The 21,066-nt window shown below is 36.5% G+C and overlaps 1 protein-coding gene across 1 annotated transcript in view; it reads left to right on the forward strand.

Annotated features, from left to right (window-relative positions):
- The window catches only part of eng (endoglin), a 43,852-nt gene extending 36,109 nt beyond the window's left edge, over positions 1-7,743 (forward strand). The window contains exons 12-14 of the mRNA XM_017407933.2: positions 4,275-4,385; positions 4,476-4,523; positions 4,602-7,743. Of these exons, the coding sequence (XP_017263422.1) occupies positions 4,275-4,385; positions 4,476-4,523; positions 4,602-4,717 (275 nt within the window). The 3' untranslated portion in view covers positions 4,718-7,743. The remainder of the gene's footprint in view (positions 1-4,274; positions 4,386-4,475; positions 4,524-4,601) is intronic.
- Positions 7,744-21,066: the final 13,323 nt, after the last annotated feature.

Below are 21,066 nucleotides of genomic sequence, written 5' to 3' on the forward strand. Positions count from 1 at the left end.
GTTTACGCTCTAACCTTCCTTTGTGACTTCTTTATTTTTAGAAGAGGAAGATAAAGGTTGAAATGCAAGTACTGCCATGTAGGCTAAACTACAATTAGACGGTCTCCGGTGTCGTGTTTGTCATTAACTTATCTGTTTGCACCTTACTGGTGTCAAAAAGGCTGCCATCGGTTCCCTGTGCCGAACCTAAGTGACTCTGTGCCACGTTGGTGTGCGCTTACACACAATAATCTGACAACATGAAACAAGCCGAGTGACAAGAGTGTCTGTGGAAAGAGCAGTGTGCTGCATGCGCCACCCCACACTTCACATACTCAGAGGTGTGTCAGCAGTGAATCAGTTTTGTTCCCCTCCCTATTTCTTCTTCGATTTGATACACAATGCTGTTGCATGATAGAGGTGTATTAAGTCCAGCTCGAGATGTGAAACGGGCTATGTAATCTGCAAAACAGGGCTGACTTAAAAAACAGGAATATCTATTATAACACAATGTTTTTGTCAGGTCTGTTTGTTGACTTGGATGTGTTTGCTTAGATAAAAGGGTTACTATATATTAGCAGGACGAGTAGACTGCATTGTGTCACAAGTCTTTTCTGGGCAGGACTGAGTGGTCTATTCAGCACTCCTTCCTGTTTGGTAGTTTTCGTACGTAGGGGCAGGGAGTCAGGGCGCAGGCCTGCTGTCTCTGTCCTCCTCTCCACCTCCACTGGAGTTTCTGTTTCCTGCTTCTGTTTGTTCAACGTCGCTGTCAAAGCCTCACTTATACAAACTAGCACAGCGGCTCACTAGAGAAAACAAGTCTCCTGAGGGAGCCTGCTCAAGATGCTGTGATGTTTCGGGCCCATTCAGGGTCAAGGAATGTTCCTCGCTGTTTGATCAACAAAGTAGGTTGGCTGTCTGGACAGCAGTCTCTGCACATGTCCACAAGATGTCACTGTTTCAGTGCTCTCCTCTGTGTTTATTTCATGTGATATTTTATATTTAATTAAAATTTAATATAAAAGCAATGGCTGGAGTCTTTATCATTGTAATACAAATGTTAAATACACCCTGTGGAGTCACATCTACTTTCGCAGTCTTTGCAGTGAAAGGTCTATACTTTTTGTTTTAAATATTGCATGTCAAATATAACTGATCGCATCTCTGCTCACTTTGTGTGCCGCATAATAGAACATTTCTTCAAACGCGATGGCTTCTCTCCCTCGTGCATTCTCTTTAGTGTTATTTCAGGGCAGGTGCGTTCTATGAATTCGAGCACAATGCTTAGCTTGTTCCACCAGGAGACAGGAGGCTGCAGAGGCAGGTGAGAGAAACTCATGCACAGGTGATGATTAGTTTCTTTAAAATGTTCTGCTTGCTTGCGAGTAGATCTCCACAGGCAGCAGGGAGGGAGGCAAAGGAAAGCATGTGTTTGCACACCGTTTTGCTTGATATAAAATACATAATAAGCAGACCACCTCTGCTTTGGTGGAGATTTCTGACAGCTTACATGGTTTTTGTGCAAATTAAAGCTGGGAAGGGTTTTACAGCCTGCTCAGTCAGATATGAAGCATTCCAATCAGAAATTCCTGCTACAAATCAAAATCATCTAAAAATAAATAAATAACACAGAACACATATATGCATTGATTACTAGGTCATATGTCACCGATATCTGAGTAAAGGGGAGCGTTGTCGATAAGATATTGTACAGGCAAGGAAATCTCTCCAGGGCTTTGCCAGAACATTTTTATTAAAGCAGAACTATAAAGCGGCCTTGCCTTGTTAGTACAATGCTTGCTTGTGCTACATGTCTATATTTTAGAGTGTTGGGAAAAAAAAAATCTGTTGTATTTTATTTAAAGCTGCTGTTACCAAACCAGGATTTCTGTGCAGCTGTTCATCCTGAGCTACAAAGTTTATTTAGCTGCAGAGCATTCTGTGTTCTCTAGAATATATATATATGTGTGTGTGTGTGTATCTTTTTTATTTATTTGTCAAGTAGATCATCAGAGTCAGTGCTGAGCAATGTCAAGCTATATAAATATCTGCGATTCTGGATTTTGAGACTTTTTATTAGCTAATAATGCGGAAGTTTGGCATTGTACTGGGAGTCAGCAAACTTGTAGTTGTGTTTGAAAACTTTAGCTGTAATATTTTTTTATGTATTACGTGATGTACAACAAACTCATCACGTGGTTCAGTAAAAGTAGTGTTTATTGTTGGCGATAGTCCATTATGACTGAGCTGACAGAGTTTGCTAATGTCCACTGTCAACTCTTGTGATTTGATTTTAAAACTCATTAAAACTGCCCATTAGGCGCCATTATTTAACTGATGTCTCAGTTGTTAAGCTGCTCGACAGCTCAACAGGCAAAAAAGCTTAAAAGTCAATCCTGTGCTATTGGCTGTGAAAGAACACAAGATCAATTCTCACCTCTCCTAAAACAGCCAGAGAGGTGTTCTTTTTGTTAATTTTTTTTATCTACTCTTCTTCAAGCACACGTTTGCTCGCAGCAGATATAAACTTTTTGAACATAACCAGTTGACAAACCATTTTTTACGCTTGTATATCTATTTATTTACAAACTTTAAAGACTAAAATCAAAGTTCTAGCCTCACCTAGAATTGGTCGATTTGTATAAACTGAGTAAAATGAAGGAGAAATGTGCTTGTTTTTGTTGTTCATTTATGAATCTTGTACATCAAGCTTCAGAGGGAATATGGCTTCCATTTGTTTGTTTGGTTTTGTTAGGAAGACAAATTTTATTAAAATTAGTGAGAAGGTTAAGTATTGCCCAAAGTTAAAAACAGAGAAAAAAGACTGAATCTATTGAATTTTCTTGCAATCCTGAATTTCTCAAAAAAAAAATATCTAAGCTAAGACGTTGTCCTTGGACAAAAACGTTTGTGATTGCCACTTTAGTTATATGACTAATGAAAGGCGTTAATTTCTGATAAGATCTCACTGATTAAGTTATAAGAAATCTGAACTTTGCTGCAAAAAGGATTTTTGTAGCCTATTTAATCTTTTTTTTCTGTTGTCCTTCTGACATTAGACTTTAAATTGACCTTTGTGGAAGCCGTGGATTGTAGATAATTCTAAAATTAAAATGAACTCCCAGTTAGTCATTTCTTGAACACTGTTCTCAGCCATTCAAGTCTTAGAAACCAAAACTGTCAAAGTTCAAAAACAACCAATCCTAAATACAACTGCATCACAACCGAACACTTTGGACTTTAGATTACCAGTCCCGTGAGTCTTTGCTTTGCTACCTTCGAGTGATCGTGGATCTGCCTGTTTTGCTCTCTCTGGTGGGTGAGCTGCTTGGAAGCGATAGCAAGTGGCAAGGAGGAGTACATCTCTTAAATGAAGGGGAAACGATGTGCCAGAGGGAGGAGGTGTCACCTTGAAACAAGGATGATCTGTCAGAATGATCAAGGTTTATTCAGTTATAAAAATGTGGATAAATAAACATGCATCAGAGAGAGAGAAAGGGTAACAAAACAGCAATCACCTAGTTCATACACAGCCTGAAAATATATACCAGATTTATTTATTTTTATTTTATTCTTGCTTTTTCACCTCTTGCATTTCTGTATCTTGATGTACAATTCCAGGAATATGCTCAATGTTGTCCTCACTACTGAACCTGTGCTAAAGCTCAAATGATGGATGAATGAGGTGGAATTTATCCAGTCTGAAGTCCAGAGACCAGTGTTGTTTGTTGTGACTTTATATCAGTATTATGTATAATGTAAAGTTTTTTTTAAATTAACATAGAAACAACAAAACTACCATTCTTTTGAGTTACAGCATTTTTTGTGCTCGTAACAGTTGATTAGCAGTGGGAGCCATCTTAAAATTGATTGACTCCATAATGAACGGAGTCGTAGTTGAACAGCCAATAATTACTTTTAGAGAATTTCATGAAAAATCTGTTCGGTGGCTCATGAGATATTTTACTAACAGATAGACTGGGTAACAGGTTTTGCCATGGTTTAGAATAAAGATCTTGTGCAATCTGTCAGTGCTTGGAGTCTGCATTGGGGATGACTCTGAGCTACTACCACACCAAGGTTTTGCTCAATATCTGTAAAATTAATTGAGTTATAACCTCTTTTGAATAGTGTTGTTCCTAAATAAAATGATCACACCTAACTTTGCTGACTGATTTTATTTCACGTTTAGTTTATCATCATATAGTGTAGCAGGCCCACATTATTCAAATGAATATCAGCCAATATATTTGTCTTCAATTTACATTGACTGTGTTTTCATGCTTATATTTCAGACTCTTCATGCTTTGATTTTGGCCTATCTGGTGTTCTGGGCATTGCTTTTGGAGGGTTTATGATTGGAGTATTACTCATCGGAGCACTGTGGTTTATCAAGATTAAAACAGGTAAACGCATAACTAAGAACACAGTGTTTCCCTTTGACCCAACCTGAATAATGTCATGATTTAAGGTGATTTCATTCTATTTCAACTCAGGATACCCAACTGGACTGGACATGGGGTCAGTTGGAGCTGGTCTTCCTGGTGAGAAATTTGTCTGCTCAGTCTGGCAAGTTCTTATTAGCTTATCTTTTTAAATGTTACTTATTTTTTTCTCCTCAGGATCTCCCTGCTCAAAGCGACAGCCTGTTTCCACCAACCCGTCTCCCTCGGAGAACAGCAGTGCAAATGCAAGCATTGGAAGCACCCAAAGCACACCAACCAGCAGCATGGCATGAGATTATAGCATGTTCTACCGGCAGGGCCACCATCTCCCTTCAAAGTCACCCATTGGGGTTTGTGCTTTTTTTCCGTGTTAATGCCTAAAAAGCATTTCTCAACTCCCTGCTCCCTTTTTTTTAAATTCTTGTTTGAAAAGCACAAATGATGTCTTTGACACAAAACATCTGTAATGGATGTGAGCTGGGAGTTTGTTGGTGTAGGTGGGAAAGGCTGTTTGAAGAGTAACCAAAGTCTTTTTATTAGCTTCAGATGCTCACCTTTACAGCCTCTTTGTATAGTCAACCTTTTAGACAGGAAGTTAAAGAGGCCAGAAAAAAAAAACTGGCTCCCAGCAACAGGAAAAACAAACCATATCCCCTAAGAGCTAACAGGAAATTCACTGCATTCCTTTTAATGAATTGTGCTCGCGTGATGGAAGCACAATAATAGTTATCCAGGAGACACGCAGGTTCAAAGACAGACCTCGAAAAACAGATGAAAAAGCTGTTTTACGTACATCAAAGATACAAAAATATGAAGGGCTGTTTACCCAGGTCAGTCCACCTAACTCACCAGCAACATTATTAGTACAGAAGATCTCACACCAGACAATAAAGTGCTCACTTTGATGATATCAATGTTAATTACAGTCCAAGGATAATGGTTTTCAGCTACCTCTTAATGTTTAGAAGTCTGGAGCTAAGTTGAAGCTTAAAACTAGATTTTTATGGTGAATTCATTCTTTTCTTTTTAGTTTTCGTTAACTGGTTTCCACTTCATTTGATCCCTAAAATGACCCTGTGGGTCGTTGGTAGCTCACAAAACGTAGTGCTTTGACATTGTTTTTGGTTCAGTGTTCATGCTTCCTTTCATTATGACTCAACAAAACATATCTGAACTATTATCAACCTAGCAATAAAATGCCAACTAATCAGAAAAGAAAAGTTTATTTAAATGAGCTCAGAATGTGTCACTTTTGTTACGGACATTCCCACCTTTAGAGATTACTGTATTCAGAGCTGAGTAATACGTCCCTGAGGATGTGTCCAATCATTGCACTTGACCCTTTTCTTTATTAAGCATTGCTCATTCAGCTTTGCTCAAAGGGTGGAGTTTCCCTAAAATAGTCAGCAGGTTGAATTCCAGTAGGCAGTATTTCCTCTACAAAGCTACCAGTAAACATGTTTCATCATGAATTTAAAGCCTGTGGAAACACCTTTACATGTTATTTTTGTTTCCAGGCAATAATATCCATCATACTGTTAACCCAAAAGTAGAACTCTAGTTTTAAAGATTAAGATTTGAGAGTTTAACAGAAAGCTAGCCTTGATCCCAGTTGGAGACGAGGGAACCTGAAACTCCTACAGACTTATTCCTTGATGGGGGAAAATGGGAGGCAAAAGGAGTAGATCCTGAAATAGGTCCTGCTAGTATTTCACCCACCTGATGGGAACCATCATGAAGTAGAAAAGAGGTGACGACTTTAAACATTTTGACATTTTTAAACGCCTTGAGTCAAAATGAACTTTTGTGTCTAAAAAGAAAAAAGAAAGAAAAAAAAAATTGAAAAAAGTTAGTTTTAACAGATATTTACTTATTCACACTTTCACAGGTTCTTCCCTGAAACAAAAATCTTACATCATTGAACAGGGAAACAAATTGGGAAGAACATAAATAATATATGAAAAAAATTATTGAATGCCAAAGTCTAGACATATTTACAGAGTATTCAAAAAATCAAGGAAGGGTAAAGCTATTTTCCAAGTAAATGAATACTCATTTTAGCATAAATGAATCATAAATATCTCCCTTAACTTTATTGAAATTTGTGTTTGAACTCAAATTGAGTATCTAAGTGTACTCTGAATACAGACAGTTTGAACTCCACAGTTTAATAAATACTACCAATAGTTTACTGGTCCCATTTTATGTTCTTTGCCACATAAAATTATAATGTATTTGTTCTTCAACCTGTCCAAGCCTTAAAAAAACAGGGTGCAGTTTCACTGATCGCACAACACATGTAAGGACACAGAAACTGTTAAGCTACACAACAATGACAATATAACAACTGTGATGTTATTAGTTTATTTGTATGATGAACCTAGCAGATATGGGTGCAGTATTCCCATTGGTTAAATAACCTCATTTATTTATTTATTCAGCTTCATCTATAATCTCAAACATGTGTCAAACTGCATTTTAAAGACGTCTCCTCATTTTATGTGACATATGTAGCATATTCCCCAACTCTTTCAATCAGTGTGCATAAAGTTTCTTTGAATGTTATTTTTCAAGGCAGAACAAAGAGGGCCAGTACAAATTGCCACTTGAGAATTTGTGCAATATGATGAGGTTAACTTGTATGTAATGTCAATATGTTGTTTTCTTTGTTTTTGTAATTTTTGTATGATATTCTTACTTTAAGTCATTTCATAACCTGATTTGTTCTTTCATGTATTTTTGAAGAACTGGGACTATTTCTAATCATTTGTCATTTTGTATTTTTAGCTCATGTTTTGATTCTGATGTCATTGGAGACAGTTCATGTCACCTTTCAGAGTTTGGTTTATTGATGTTTTCTTGTGTGACTTTTGCCCTTAAATTCTCCTGAAGTCCAAAAACACACCGTATCTGTGGAATTTGACATCCTGCCATTGTGTTGGGTTCATTGTATTATCTGCAGTGGGTGTGATGAGGAGTCTGTGCCTAATATTGAAGACAGGATGTCTCACCACAGAAAAACATCCCAGATAAAAATTCACCACAGTTATCAATATACACCCATCCTCGTTTGCAGTATTGACATGAACTCTTTCTGAGTCAGGCTGTCTGTGAGCTGCTCGGGTTAAAGCAGCCTCACTAACCGTCTGAATGCTGAAACCAGACAATCTCTCGGTTAATTCCCTTGTTATCTCAGCAGAATCGAGCAGACTTTTACCATTTAATTTGGGTTAATTTGTTGAGAAAGAAACTTCATATTTCTTTTTATTTTCAATTTTTTTTCCTTGAAATAATCTTAATAAAGTAAATTTGTCAGATATTTGTGTTCTTTGATGTGCCCTTTTATTCTGTTGTGGGACTGTAGTGGCAGAACATAATGCTCTAAAGTGGATAAATCAGGAAAGTACAGATCTGTAATGGAGAGATCATGTTGGAAGCAACGCAATGTCAAAAGCAGAGCTATATAGACTATTTTAGAATCCCTAAAACACATTAATCAACAGCAATATATATAAGAACAGTGAAATATAGGGTGTATTTAAAGTGTATTTTCTCTAACAGCTTACAGATATATTGTTCAATAAGCAGGTATCAATAAAAGCACATTTTTATCCCTCGCATTTCATACAACTGCAACAGCATCTTCCTTTGCTTGTGTTCAAGTGAGCGTCCTTTACTGACATTTCAGTCCTTGATATACACTATATTGTAATATTGAAAATAAAAAGTGACATGGTTTCATAAGAAAACACACTCACAACTGGTCAAAATGTTTGTTTGTTTTTCAAAGTTTAAATTTTACTTTCATGCAACTATTTGGATGCAACGGCATGGTTCAGATATTTTGAAGTGGGGTTCTGTGGAAAAGTTTTGAACAGTTTTTATTTCATACATGTCTTAGATAACTCTTTGAACAACCACAATTTCAAGAAATAGAATTTATTAATGATAGACTGACAAGCTAAGAACTAGCTGTGGATTGCTTCAGACATAAAAATCAGTATTTCTGCCACAACAGCCATGTGTTGCAAAACTCACAGCAATGTTAAAGTTTATGAAATAGTCTTCATATGATTGCAATGAAATTTCTGAGATTGGAGTTGTTTTAAGGTGACAGAAATCCACTTTGGTTTTGGACCCACTTGGACTAGTTGATAGCTCTTCAATCTGTCAGAATTAATCTGTTTTTCTCCAAACTGAAGTCATTCTAAGATCTATCTAGATCAGGTAAGATATTAATTGCCCATCAGCTTTCCACATAACCCCACTCCAAATCAACTTCTATAACTACTGTATATGGTCAAACAATTGTAAGTTTTTGATACACAGTACATTAATACATTAAATCTTAGTATTGCTGTGAGTTATGGGTGTAAAGCTTTTTTTATTTTAGCTGAGGCATCGATCATTTCATACTTTAACAAAGATGCAGAAATGTAATAGAGTTATATTTCACTCACTAATGTTATATTTCGACTTGTGTAGGGCAGAGGTAGAGAGCTGGGTAAAACTGAAAAATGTTTACTGAGTAAAAGCCAGACATATTTTATACAAGTAATCTGCTTTTCTGACTGGACTGTTAGTCTGACCTGAAAGAAAATCAGCATAACGTCTCAAACACTATTCTCTAACATTGTCATATATAACGTTTATCCATCCATCTATTTTCTTTACTCTCTTCTCCTTTCTGGGTTGCGGGGAGCTGGTGCCTATTTCCAGCCATCACTGTGCTAGAGGCAAGTAATGTTTATTGTTTGGCTAAATAAAAATAATACAGTTTTTTTTTGTATTTGTGGCTTTAGTTGGGTTTCAGGTCTTTTTATTTAAAAAACCCCAAAACTAATCCAATCTGTTTTCAGGAATAGAGCCAAGGCAGAAAAATATTTATTGACAGCCTTTGTCTCCAAATTAGACCACTCAGTGATGCACAGAGAACACTGTGTGTGTGTGTGTGTATTTACTGAATTGTTTGTATCTCAGTTCAAATCTGTTCTTGCCTGCCAAACTATACTTTGTGAAGAGTGTTATTTAGACTATGCATAAAAGATACAACAACAGCCCCAGGGCAAAATCAACCATCACTGCTTTTTTTGGGGGTAGAATCAAGGTGTGCGTGTGGGAGGTAGAAGCTTCATGAAGTCCTTGTGTTTACATATTTCAGTTTTGTTTTCACTTGTCACTTCTAAGAATATATTTCCAGATATTAGCTGTTTTCCTTTCAGTATCATGATAGTGTGTTGCAAAGACGTGGAGCAGAGAGACATTAGGTTTTAGGCTTCCTTCACACCGGATGACGACCCCACTACAAGGTAAAGCATCAGCCAAAACGAGGATGTTTTTTTTGCAGGGTCTTAGTGAGGTTTTCAGGTGCATATTAAAAACACAGCGGGCTCACTATTATGTGTGATAGAGCGTGGAGGCTTTTGAGCCAGCATTTATCAGCTTTTGTCACAGCATGGTGAGGTCACGGGTGAAATGTAGATAAAACAATAGCAACGCATTTATTACGTGGCACCCCGTTAACCAGTGTAACTTTTAAGAATGTAAAGCCGAACTTGACTGTGACAAAGTCATGGAAACAACCTAGAGCAGACACAATGCATGTAGCTGAAGCATGTGCTGCAACCTTCCAGCATACAGCTGCATTATGAAACAGAGTTGTGCCTGGGGCATGGTACAGTTGGAAGTGTATGTGGTAGTATTGTCACGGGAACACGCTGCTGATGTAAAGAAAGTGGTAAGGTCACAGGAGAGCATCTCAGGGTTGTGGAACGGAGCAGGAAAAAACATCTGGTGAGAACTAAGACCACAGCAGCATCATGATTGCCCTCACACATTCCTGAAGCAGGAAATGTAAAAATAAAATTATATATTTTATTTAACGTAAAACAACTTAATGTATATGTATTTTAGAAACGATAAATAGAAGAAAACTTCAGAACATATACTGGCTAATTTATTATTATGATTAATTTTTTGTTTCATTTTATATGTGATTTCATTATGAGTGAGTGAACATTTTTTTATATCCTAAATTTAACACAAGTATTTCAACCTTCAATACTATTTGTTTTGTAATTCCAGCAAAGAATGGAAAGAAATTAACAGTTCACCACATAGTCACTGTAGAATGATTCCTACATGTTTAGAGTACTGAAAACAATGTTTTTTTTTCCCCACACAGTTCCTTGCACTTTTAAAAATAGATAAAAAATATTATACAGTGGAACTTCAAATGTTCACAATAAACATTTTTAATTGATCTTATTTTGAATTTTTAACGTGTCCTAATGTTTTATGATTGGAATGTCTGCGTAATATTATGAAGAATGTAAAACTATTGATATAAATAATAAGAATCACAACCAATTATCTGTTGCTATTTATATATATAGAAAACATGCATACATATACATAAAATATACCTTGAACTGGTTGGTGTGGACTATTATTTTCTTTACCTCTAACTAGATAAGTAAATCAGTTTGAATGAAGGTAGAAAAAACCCACTTAAGAGAAAGCTGAAACATCCAGTAGCAACATAGTATTAATGGCCACAGTTTACGGCTTCTGTTTTTTATTTTAGTAATTGAATTTTAGTGTTGGTTACATCTATGTTTTTAATCCATGTTGTTTCTTTCCTATAGTTAAAAAGCAAGTTTTCCTATCTCTATCTGTATCCAGGCCCTGCACCTCCACACACCCTCCCTTCTGTGACACTGACACTTGGTAAAAACAGTGTCAAAAGAACTGTGCATAAAACATTGTTTATATTTATAAAATAAGTTTCTCTAGGGTCACCTCTGAGTCCAGCTCCATGCCCACCACTGAGCCAGCTATCCTTACCACTATGTCCAATTTCTCTATGTACCTCTTGTTGTTGTTTTCACCTCAGCACAACATAGGCAGAAGAGGACTCTGGCCACCACAGATTGCTAAAAATAGCAGTAGTTTTCTGCAGAAGTTGAATGAGCCCAGCCTTCTTAGAAAGTACAGATGGCTCTGTCCTTTCCTGTGGAGTGTGCCCATGTGCACAGACCAGTCCAACATGTCATTGAGGTGGAGTCCCTGCTATTTATAGGTCCACCTCAACTCCCTCAATGGACACAAGGTATAGAACTGGCTTGTTTTTGAATGAAGTCCACCTTCACCTTCTTGGTCTCGGAGGTGTTCAGATGCAAATGATTTGATGTACACCACTTCACAGAATCCTCTATCAGCCTCTTATATTCCTTCTTTTGTCCATCCCTGATGCAGCCAGCTATCTCAGTATCTTCTGAGTATTTCTGCACATGGCATAGCCCTGAGTTATACTGAGAGTCCAAGGCATACAGGGTGAACAAGAAGAGAGAAAGCCCACAGTCTCCTGTGGTCCTCCAGTGCTGCTGACTGTAGTGTCTGATGTGTATCCTTTCAGCCTGACATACTGCGGTCTCTCTGTGAGATAGTCTCTTTTTGCTCACCAGTTTTGGGTCCACCCTAATCTCTGTCATCTTATCTTTCATAAGATATGATTGGAAGGTGCTGAAACTGCTGGAAAAATCATAGAATATGATTCTCACCGCACCAGTCCCTTTGTCCATGTGAGAATACACACTTTAACCTGGTAAGAAGTCAGTAACGGATCAGTTTGAATAAAGTGTTGGGTGTTGGTTGGGAAGGTATATATATATATATATATATATATATATATATATATATATATATACAACTTGGTAGAGCTAGTACCATTGCAAAATAATTGAAAAGCCTCCTTCCTTTTTAATTATCTTGGGAAATTTCTGTTGGCCACCACCAGATGGCACTTTTTTGTGTTTTTTTTTTATTTTTACTTTAGTTTTTTGTTTAATTGCAGAGCTTGTTTTGTTTATAAGCAGAACTAAAATAAAAGTCTTTGCTAAATATTAAATCAGTAGAAGTGTTATAACTCAGGATAGAGAAGCGATAACTGTTGTGAGGGTAAAACCTTGGTGATGTAATATAGAAAGCACAGGCTTGAATCCCACATTATCCCGTACCTGTGTTCAAATCCTGTTTTAATAATCAGTTTAACAAATCTGTGACTCAGTCTGACACGAGGCTGATAAAGCCTTGAGGGCATGCTGAACTCAGGAAGCTACGTGTAAGTGTGTGTGAGGCTACCCGAAGTAAGCAGTCTCTCCCTCAGACTTTCACACCCTGAGGTGCTGAGCTGCTGCACACAAGGTTGTTTACACTCTTCAAGGCTGCACACAGGCTTTGCCTCTGTCCTCATCTCTCACCCCCACTCAGACTTTTTAACTCTCTCGCAAGTATCCACATACTTGCCCACACATCACTGACTATCCACAGCCTGGTCCTGGGTAATCCTCCAACTTATAGGCAGCGCAGTGTGCCCGAGGCTAATCCCATTCCTTCAAAATGCAAGACACCTCTGAAGCTGATGTTTGGCTAAAAAACTTCAGAGGCATTACAGAACAACCTTCTTTTTTTTTTCTTTTACATATTTTCTTTAATTATTATTATTTTTTTGCCCCTCATTAGACATGAGTCAGTTATTGCAAAAAACAACAAAAAAAAAAAACAAACAAAAAGAAATTGTTTTTTAATTGATCCAACTTCTGAGAACCAGTATTATGGAACCAGGAGATTGTTTTTACCATTGAGCATTTTGCTTTATAATAAAAATAAATAAAATGGGCTTTAATGCCAAGTGTTGCATTTGAATTACTCTTTTTTATTGATTTAAATACATATTTCACTTTTTAGAGGGGAAAATGGGTGCAAATATAATGTTACTTCACAGTGTGAGGATTTGAGTTATATTTACAGTTTACTTTTGTATTCGGTTGATTGTTTCTGTAACTCTGTTTCATTTTTTGATGTTTCTATGTATAGTTTTTTCTTGTTAGTTGTTGTGGTCGTTTGCGTCCTGAGCCCTCTGTGTTCCCTGTCATCATTCACTTTTCTTCAGCTCATTACTTGTTTGGCTGCCACGCCCATCTGCACCTGTCCCCAGTTTGTAATCAGTCACCTGTCTCCCTTTAACAATCGCCCTCTGCTTTTAAAACCAGTTCATCTTCTTCACTTCACCACTGGCTCATTGTTGCATTAATGCACTGGTCTTGTTTCCTTGTGTCTTCCTCCTTGGGTTCCCAGTTGCGTTAGGTTTCTGTTATTTTAGTTTTTGCTGCCACAACAGCTTTTTGATTTTGTTCTTTGAAAGAAATTAGTTTCGTTTTGAGCTCCCAGTGTCTGCCTGCTTTTGGGTCCAAATCTCACCACCGATCACGACACACAGTCAGAAGATTCCTAGTTCAGATAGTCACATTTTTTTCTTGTGTCTATGTGATGGACTAATAATCTGCTTAGGAAGTAACCTTCTTTTTGCCCGAAGACAAATAGCATAGGCTTCAGCTTCATCACGACCCTTAGCAGGATAAAGGTATAGTAAATCCATAATTAAAATTTATTGGCCAGTTTAAATCTTTTTTTAAGTTTTTTTTTTTTTTTTTTTTTACTCAGCTCTTCTGTCTTAAAAAATGGACTCCAGTACGAACAGTTTCAAACAATGCTCAGCTCAATACTACTTCTTCAATCAGATACCTATCAGCAACGCCTGAAGCCATGTATTTTTAAGGTACTGTACACTAAGGTTTAACACAAATCCTCATGTGACAGCTCATATGCTGATATGAATATTGATTAGGTAAAAATAATAATAATAAAAAAACCTAAAAGAAAACAATAGCTGGACTTGAAATTGTTCTTTTTCATTCTCATAAAAAGTGTTTTTTTATAAATATTGTCCTTTTTTGTTACCTTGACTTCTAAAATATATACAGAAAAATATTGTACTTGTACACCTTGCTGAACATCTGAATGTAACATTAACTGAGAGTGCATTTTGCACTGTGCACTCTCTCTATTTAATTTATTTTTTTGCATAATGTAATAGCTTTAGTCCCACAAACTACAACCCAGCCTAAATTTCAATGTCACTGTTTTTCTGAGCAGCGTTTTTCCTTGAAAAGGTTGATTTTTTTTTTTTCTTTAGAGAGACACAGAAGGTACTGCACATTCCCTTTTCTTGCCTAGTGATCCAGTTGATGTGTAATTGGTCACAGCTAACTGCTTTACAGGTATTGGGTTTTGTTTCTCTTCTGGTTTGGCACTCTGCTTACTGCCACAACAAATTATAGTTTTCTTATCCTGTTTCTAGCTCCTTTAAAAACTTCTAATCTTGTTCTATTAGAAAGCACTTGTTATGATTACCACTTTCACTGAAAGTGGGCTGAGCTGTATAAGACTTGCAAAGACCACAGCTAAGTGATTTTTGCCTGATGTTTGTCTAAAATATGTCAGATGCATTACAACTCATGTGCAGAGGAGGGGGATGGTGGATATATTGGACACATGTTGTTGAACATGGGAAGGGAGGAGGAGAAAGACCACAGAGTGAAGGAGGATGTGCAGGAGGTTGATGGGAGAGAGAAAGATGCTGTGGTTGAAATAAGATTGAGGCAGATGATTTTCTGTCTCAACAAGTAAAGGGAGCAGCGAAAAGAAAACAAACAAAACAAAAGTTTTTCCTATTTATATTCTGTCTTGCTTGGCTCCACCTCACAGTGGCACCTAATTATCATTTGCTGCCAAAGGTGAAGGTGGAGCATAATGTTTTTGCCAGTGTATTTGTTTGTTTGTCTATACCCTTAGCAAAGTATTTTATGAACCACTGGACAGGTTTTAGAAACACTTTAGGGAAATAATCATTGTGATTAACTTAGAGCCTTCCCAATTCAAGATGGCCACCACAACTAGTCAACAGTAGCAAATACAAAAATGGCTGTAAAACAGTCAGTTTTAAAGATATCAAGCTAAAATTTGGCATGGTGGTAGCTGAGACGAATCCACTACTTATACTTTGAGCACTAACTGATTACAGAAGATCTGCCAGTAAAGCTTTGCCTTTAACCATTGGGCTCAACTCTGTCTGAACATAATTTAATGAAACTTTCAGAAAGTAATAAGAAAGATAGCTGCCACAGCCAACTGACTGAAGCAAACTCAAAAAAGGCTCTAACTCATTTTTACAGGTATTGAACTAAAATGTGGTGTGGTAGTAGCTGAGCATCACATCCAACATACATTCTGAGTGCAACATGTTGTGAAACATCCTTTCTTAAAACATTGGAATGAACAATTGGAGTCTACCGTGTTGGTCTGTTAGCAAATTATGTTCTCAACCGCTGGATGGATTTCAATGAAACTCACAGAAAGTAGTTATTGTATGTACAACTGTTGAAGTCAGTCTGATTCAAGATGGTCATCACAGCTAATCAACCTTAACCTACACATAATTGCTATACCTCTCTGTTTTACAAATACTAAGCTAAAATTTGGTGCGGTCATAGCTTGACAGTTATTCACTAGACATACTTCAAGTGCTAACAGATCGTAAAACAAATTACGCAGGATATAGCTATATTGCATGAGGCTGCACATAATGTTATTTTTAATGTGTGACTAAAATGAATACAACTCAGTCTATTTTCAACATAAGATGATGTTTGTCTAAAATGCTGGCATGAGAAGAAGTGGGTGATATGTATTCCTTTAAGGAATGCTAAGCCTTTAATGCCTAGTTTTATAAAACACCTAGAACTTTACTACCATCTTTCACCCTGAGCTGTCTGCCTGTGTTTGGGTCATCGACATTACCCCATGTGATAAAACCTTGTCAAAGACTCACATTAGTGCTGACTGAAAGACACCTGCTTTTTCCTCAACACCATAATGTCTTTACAACTTACCAATATTATATCAACATCTCAGTGACAGAAGGACAATACCAATATTTTAGGCTTCACCCAGGCACTATTTGTTGTAAGTTTACTGTTTTGTAGTGTATACTGGAGCTCTTGTTATTTCATATGTCTTGTGTATGTGCATCACTGTCCTGAGGGAGTCTACACTGCGCCTGTCATCCAATTACGACTAAATCTGATTTCACTAAAAGGCTCCATCATTTAGGAGGTCTTTTAGGGAGCAGCCACCGAGATGCATTACAACCGGAGAATTGTTTGCATTCATTTTCACAGCAGTTAGCACATTCTGCTTCAGCTCTTAAGCAAATGCGTTACTGCCGAACGCTTAGTGGAGACAGCTGGCAGATACTGACGAATAGGTCTAAAGTCAGAACATTGAATTCCTAATGCCGGATGGCAGGGATGGACGGAATGATCACAATTGGCTGTAAAACAAAAGCCCCTCAAATATGTTGCATGTTACTGTGCTAAGTGGCGAGTTCTACCTGCATGAGGTTTTCTATTCTGATGTAATTATTCCCCATTAGCTAAGTGAAGGTGCTGGTGCATGACACAGTTCTGTTAATAGACAGGAGGGACAATGAATGGTGGAGGGTGTGGAGGAGGCTGAGATGCTAAATGTGATGAGATGAGCGTGTGTTTGCAATTTGCACTGGCAACAGCACACCGTCTCATACTTACAGACAATATACTAATTTCATTTTATTTATCAGAGGCTTTTATCAAAAGTGACATGCAAGTCAGGAACACATTGGGGGCAATTAATGAATTCAAAAAGTGCCCACAACTACTTTGACACAAGGATCAAACCATTGAGCTTACAATCAGTGAATGAGCTCTCCCCTGTGCTTTCATTTGCATTTTTACTGTAATTAAAAAGTCATTGTTAAATAATAATTTAATAATCCTGATTCTGTTACAGTTGCTAAATTAGTCAAACATAGCTAATGAATGCTGCAATTTTTGTGGTTTTTATTTGTTTTTTTTATAGGATAGCAGGAAGTTGAACAACTGTTTTGAGAAAATGATAATTCAACAGCTTTATTGCGCTGTACATAATGCAGATTTATAGAAACAAGAAAAGGTGCCAAGAACTGGTAAAAAGAATAAAAAGGCAATTTGAAAGGACTTTATTGTCATATTAGGGTAGTGCTACATATTTTTTTTTTCTCCAGGAACTCATTTGACTCTTTGTATAACATGCATTCAAGAGCACAAATGACGAGTTTTAATTTTCTGACATGAAACTATCCTACTGCTGTTGCCAGAGAATCACTGACATGATAATAAAATCAGGGATTGTCTGGCTTTTCACAAAAACTAATGTTTAAACACGCAAGAAAAGCATTTAGTCACATACAGTGAGTTCAAAATAGAATTCGAAATAGCACTTTATTAAGACATGTTTCCCATTTATTTCAGCTGCGTGCAGCTGAAGTAGGGAATTACCTCTTTGGTATTGAAAATATGAATAAAATGTGCCAAAAGTAAACATTAGGAGGACAATATGTTGAAATTTTCCAGCCTGCTGCAGGTGCAGTTGGATCTTTTTCATTTGTTGAAGGTGCAAATTATGGCACTCAAAAAACCGTGGATGATAGTTTTCTTTAATGGAAGCAGGAAGAAAAGCGCCCGTCACATGTCCACCTTTACTGTTATTGAATGGTTTTTGACATTGACTGACATTTCCTACTGTCTCAAATAATTCCTATAGGTTCAAATCCTAATTTCAACAAGTTATACTATTACACATTTAAAAACTTAATTTCCTATATACACCTCTCAGCCAATTCTTACATGCACAGTTACATACTACAAATTCTCATTTATTACACAATATTCAGACCACATAATCACTGAGATATTCAGATCATTTATTGGAGATTTTAAAGAAATAATAAGTAAATCATAAAACTATTGGGGAAAAAAATGTCTGTGAGCATAAAACGGCTTTTAAAAATAGCTTTAAATATTTTCAATACTTTTTATTGTGGAACAGAACAAAAGTGCATTAATGAATCTTGCTACATTTTTATCTAACTACTGAACATTACATTTCTACAAACCACAAAAAGTAGACAAAAAAATCAAACCTAAACATTGTTCATAGATTGATTGCTGAAAGATTCATTTACCTCCACGCAGGAAGTTATGTTTTCGGTCGTGTTGGTTGGTTTGTTTGTCTGTTAACCAGATTACATAAAAATAATGAACGGATTCTAAAGAAATTTTCAGGAAATGTTGAGGTTATCACAAAAATTAAATTTTTGTGGTGATCTGCATCACAGTCTGGATCCTACAATATTTTTAATGGTTGTATAGCTTTGGTGGAGGTTTGCGTTTTCCGAGTGCTTCTAGCTTTTTTTTTTTTTTTTACTGTGTCTAGGGTCATGTTGGTAATAACACATTTTCAAATAAGAAAAAAAAAGCAGTACACAAAAAATATATTTTGAGCCAAAACTTGGGACAGTATGCAGTGGTATATGCACTTGGTATTTTTGTAGTATGCTAAGAGACTTCAACTCCTGCCTATTGATGACTATGAATAACAGCTAAATGACAAAATAAGTTGGCTGTGTGATTATTTTTAATTAAAGCAAACAACAAAAATAAACAGATAATGGCAAATTTGTGTGTAATACACCTGAACACTTGCATTCCAAGTATGTCTTAAAGTGTTTTTGTTTTTTTTAATTCAATTCATATTCTTTCTGCTACACAATGTAATATTGACACAGTGGACAGTAACATAGCTTGCAGCATCCATTCTTCCTGTGTCTGCTAATGTGTTAAAGAAGAAGAGGACTCCATCTGCACAGCAAACATCCTCCACAAAGCATCATAGATAAATAGGAAAGACAGTCCTATAGGAGGTTTGTATGTAAGCTGTGGACAGTCTGCACACATTCTGCAACTACTGTCTCATTAGGACATTTTCCTCAGTGTGCATTCTGCACTTCACATTATTGAATAGTTGAGTTCAGATCATTAATTGGGTCTGCATTAAATTTGCATATTTTCTGGAACCAGCTGGCATTCAAGACAGCTAAAATACACAGCACAGCAAGCAATGCAGACTATTTTTTTAATGCTTATCAAGACCTGCAGAAATGTGTTGTATAATTTCAGCCAAGAAATCTTTCAAACACTGAAATCTACATTTAAAAATATACATAAAAAGAAGCAACATGCATGTGAATACATAGGTATTGGTTAGACAAATAAACAAAAAGCTGTAAAACTTTACACAACAAACTACAGATTCAGCTGAATATTATCTAGTATTTTAGAGACAGTTGCTTTAGGAGTCACAGAGAGACTTTTCTCTGAACACTTTTGGAAAACATAATGTTCTCTGATAGCATCTTTCTTGGTGAAACCATTTTAAGGGTAAATATGTTGGAAAACACTCTGGTTCATAGAATTTCTTGGCGTGCCTTTTGATTTTAAGTCGTATTCCCATCTCAAACCCAGACTGACAAGCCTGCTCTTGTACATATCATCTTAAAACGGTCACAAACCATAAATGATGTGCATTTATGCCATTCAAGAATACACTTGGATGTGTCGTTTTTTTATTTTTCCACGAACAGAGATCACAGTGTCTGTGATTTTGGAGTAAAAGTTTAATGTTTCAAAAATCCTTAGAAAGAGGATCAAGGAAGGAGATGGATCTTTTGGTTCTGCTACCTTGGGGAAGCTCATGGTTGAAGACCTGAGCACCTGTCAGAAGCCTGGGATGAAGTCTGACTTATACCCTCATATTTTATTTCTCTTGATGAACAGGCCTGTGGAGCAATTAATCAAACACCACATGGCAAGCATTTCTTTTTAAGTCTGAGCTTATAGGCTCAGCTCTCTCTTTCTTTTAGAAGGACCAACTTCCCCTTACGTTTTCTTTAGAATTATACTACATAGAAAAAATCAAAGAAAACGCATTCAGTTATTTTAAAAGTTAGACCTTCACTTCTTCAACTAACAAGCCTAACATGTTAATTAATGCCTTAGCATGCCAAGAAGTTGCGTGTATATAATTTTATTCCTTAATATTATCCCTTTGAAATGTTGTTTCATTCAGAAGCATAAACCTAATGCACAATACACTTTTATGACTCCACTGTTAGGAAACAGAGTTACATAACATGATTGCAAATGTTTAAAATGGGACGATGTCTACAAAAGTGATAATTTTAATTCATTTTGAGGTGTTGTCTTTACTCACCTACACCCAAAGAGACGCACCTACCTGTTCAGCATCCACATCGCTCTTGTGAAGTCTGTCAGTCTTCAGCACAGGCTTTCAGTACAACCACATGTGTTCATTATGTTGTCATTAAATGCAGAGTCAGTATCTGGAAGTGTCTTTTTGAAAATGTTTATATATTATTTTTAACATCAGTCACAGTTTTATGTGGGTTTAGCTTTCAACAACAATGTATATTGTAGCTTTGGATCTCTAATCTTGTTTCATCCAAAAAAAGTAGAATTCTAGTAAATAAAAGTAATTCTAGTAAAAAATTAAATGGTAGCAACTAAAGCTGCTGATGTTAACTTAGAATAAAGTTGTGCACACATGGCAATCTTAAATTTTTGGATATAAAATAACTTATTTAATTACCTAATTAGTTCAAAATTTTTATGAAACGGGGTACTGTGGAAAGGTTAGGAGCAGCAAATATCTTACCTGCAGTAGATGAACAACTTCAAATAGATTAGTTTTGAGTGGAATAATGAGGAGCAGTATCTGCTAGTCTGTGTGGTGCCAGGACCAAAGTGTTTTAATGATGTTCTAAAAATCTCCAACCTCAAAAATGTCATAACAGTTCCTGTGAATA

This window comes from Kryptolebias marmoratus, linkage group LG14 (genome assembly GCF_001649575.2).
Source record: "Kryptolebias marmoratus isolate JLee-2015 linkage group LG14, ASM164957v2, whole genome shotgun sequence".
Classification (NCBI taxonomy): domain Eukaryota; kingdom Metazoa; phylum Chordata; class Actinopteri; order Cyprinodontiformes; family Rivulidae; genus Kryptolebias; species Kryptolebias marmoratus.